This window comes from Gavialis gangeticus, unplaced genomic scaffold (assembly GCF_001723915.1).
Source record: "Gavialis gangeticus isolate Ggan-Ray unplaced genomic scaffold, GavGan_comp1, whole genome shotgun sequence".
Classification (NCBI taxonomy): Eukaryota; Metazoa; Chordata; order Crocodylia; family Gavialidae; genus Gavialis; species Gavialis gangeticus.
This window is the reverse complement of record NW_017729011.1, coordinates 21,624,155-21,626,565: the sequence shown is the minus strand read 5'-3', so window position 1 is coordinate 21,626,565 and position 2,411 is coordinate 21,624,155. Positions and strand designations below refer to the sequence as shown.

Here is a 2,411-nt window from a genome sequence, read left to right as displayed (position 1 = left end):
AGGTGAGAGCTGTCCCTCCCTGCCCCAACCCCAACCCCAACCCAAACCCCGCTAGGCCCCGGCCCCGCGCGCCGGGCCATGACGCCTGCGGCCACGCAGGGGCAGCCGCTCGCGACCCGGAAGGACTCGCTGCCCACAGGTCGCCGCTCCGCCCCTCCTCCAATCCGCGCCGGCCGCCCAGGTCACGTGAGGGGGAGGGACGGTGACGCATTCGGCCCCGCCCTCGAGGCGGCTGCACGCGCACGCACACGCACACCTCCTGCCACGTGGTGAGGGGTAGCCGCACGGGTGGGAAGCGGCGCCCACGTGGGTGGCAGAGCAGCGCTCCTGGGTCCAGTCTAGGACTGTGGGCTTCATTTTGGCCACCCCTGGTGTAGGTTGTAGCCGTGTTGGTCTAAGGACATCGGCAGACAAGGTTCTCTGGGTGCATCTGACATCTTTTATTAGACCAACTTAGGTAGCTGGAAAAAAAATTAGCAAGGTTTCAGGTTTAAAAACCTTTTAGGGTGAGGAAATCTTTGCAGCTGGTGTTCGCTTGTCATGGCTGGAATGAATAGTAAAGAAGCCAGAGGCTGGGCTGGTCACATGCGAGACAAGCAGTCAGTAAATTGAGGAGTCATAAATTGAGATTAGGGCAGGGGACTTGTTGCTTACTGCTCTTTCCTCCCACCCCTTAACAGGGAGATGGACCTGGGCTCCTTTCCTCTGTCACTTCATTCCCTGCAGGAGGCTGCTTTTGCTGTTTGGCATGGGAGGCCAGATCTCAGCTTGGAATCCCTGGTTTCAGTGGGCCGTGGGCAGAGCAGGGGCTGCTGTGTTAGGTTGAAATAAACACCTTGGTGTTTAAAAGGCATGGAAGGAGGGTATGCAATGTTTCTCCTGCCTTCAGCATGGTCTCCCAAAGTAGCTGCCTTAGGGATACAATGGTAGTATTCTCACCCCCCCAAGGAACAGACAGCAGCATATTTCTTAGTTAGAAAAATCCACCCCTTGGAGAAGACGTGAGCCATCCACAACAGCAGTATTATATGCAATTTAATTTCTCTCTCTCTTAAAAAAAAAAGAGTGGTTACAAAGCTTAACCCAATTAAAAATGCGTTTTCAAACTGAAGAGCTGAAACCATTGCTGCCTTATGTTACTTATAATTGGTCCTTTCCACATTTTATTATACAAAGTTAATAAAAAATATTTCTGCTGCTGTACCTCACCAACGGCAGTGAAAAAAACCCCACCAACCACTCCAAGTACTATTGCTCCTGAATGGTAAAAGATACCGACAGCAGTCACAGCACTAATGGAGGAAGGAGGCTGCGAGGAGAATAGCTGAGTCCAGCACACCCATGAGGAGTCTGCAATGCACGAAATAAAAGGACCGGCCCCCTGCATCACAATCCAGCAGAGCATCAATGTGCTAAGCTACACTGGATTCCAGCAACTCAGAGACTCTCTTTGCACTGTTGATACAGGAAGGGTTAATACTGCACCAATGCATAGCAGTTTTCCACAGCAGAAGTATGGGTAAAGGTTGTATATGTTTAGGTTTATAATATATTAAAGTAGTAAATCTCAAAAGTAGTGATTTCTTCATGTAAACACAGCTCTCATCAGAATGCCACGTGTAGCTTTTCATGGTCCATCCTCTGATAGTTCAGATATTCTGTCTATTGATTTAAGAAGTTCAGCAACTAGCTGCAGCGATTCTGCTCCAGAAACCAACTGCCTGGAAGTACATGCACAGAAAGCAAGTGTTAGCAGAGAAAGGGCAGATATGTAATTAGACCCAAAAAAAAGAGAAGGGAGGGATTTACATGCACCCCTTATTATGTGAAATATGCTTAATATAAGCCTTCTTAGCTAGGAGCCAGTTAACCTGCACTTCAGCTTCCCCTACCCCCTGCCCCATCTACCCAAGGTAGGTACTTAATGTAACCTACAGTGAAACTGATCAGCTGCTTCTATTGTTCAGCCTCTGCTCAATGCAGAAAGACCAAGTTAAAATGCCCTAAGGTCAGTGGAAAGGTCTCAAGACAGTAGTTTGCATGTAGTACAGGATTCTCATCAGGCCAAATGCTCTATTTGATACGTTTCTCTAAGATGGTGAACTTACTTTATTGAAGACTGAGAGTTGGTTATAACTGTGAGAAGATTCTGCAAGGCAACTTCTGCATTTTGTTTGACTATGGCCAGACCAGCAGACTGGCCAGACTTCAGGGTGTCATTCTCTGTCTTGTAGTGCTTCAGTTGAACCTTGGAAAGAATTTAGTCCATTGTGGGCTAGTTTCTTACAGTGGCCACTTATTTTCTTCTACCAGGAGGCAGGAGAAACTAATACCAATACAGGTTTCCCTCACTTTATGCTGTACATGTGCTCCTGGGAAATGGCACTTAACTCGAATTTGTATAAAGGGAA

At 48.0% G+C, this 2,411-nt stretch overlaps 1 protein-coding gene across 1 annotated transcript in view; it reads right to left on the bottom strand.

Moving 5' to 3' along the window:
- Positions 1–1,019: 1,019 nt before the first annotated feature.
- The window catches only part of SDCCAG3 (serologically defined colon cancer antigen 3), a 16,355-nt gene continuing 14,963 nt past the window's right edge, over positions 1,020–2,411 (bottom strand). Inside the window, exons 6-7 of the mRNA XM_019510310.1 lie at positions 2,109–2,248; positions 1,020–1,721 (exon numbers count right to left, since the gene is read on the bottom strand). Of these exons, the coding sequence (XP_019365855.1) occupies positions 1,628–1,721; positions 2,109–2,248 (234 nt within the window). The 3' untranslated portion in view covers positions 1,020–1,627. The remainder of the gene's footprint in view (positions 1,722–2,108; positions 2,249–2,411) is intronic.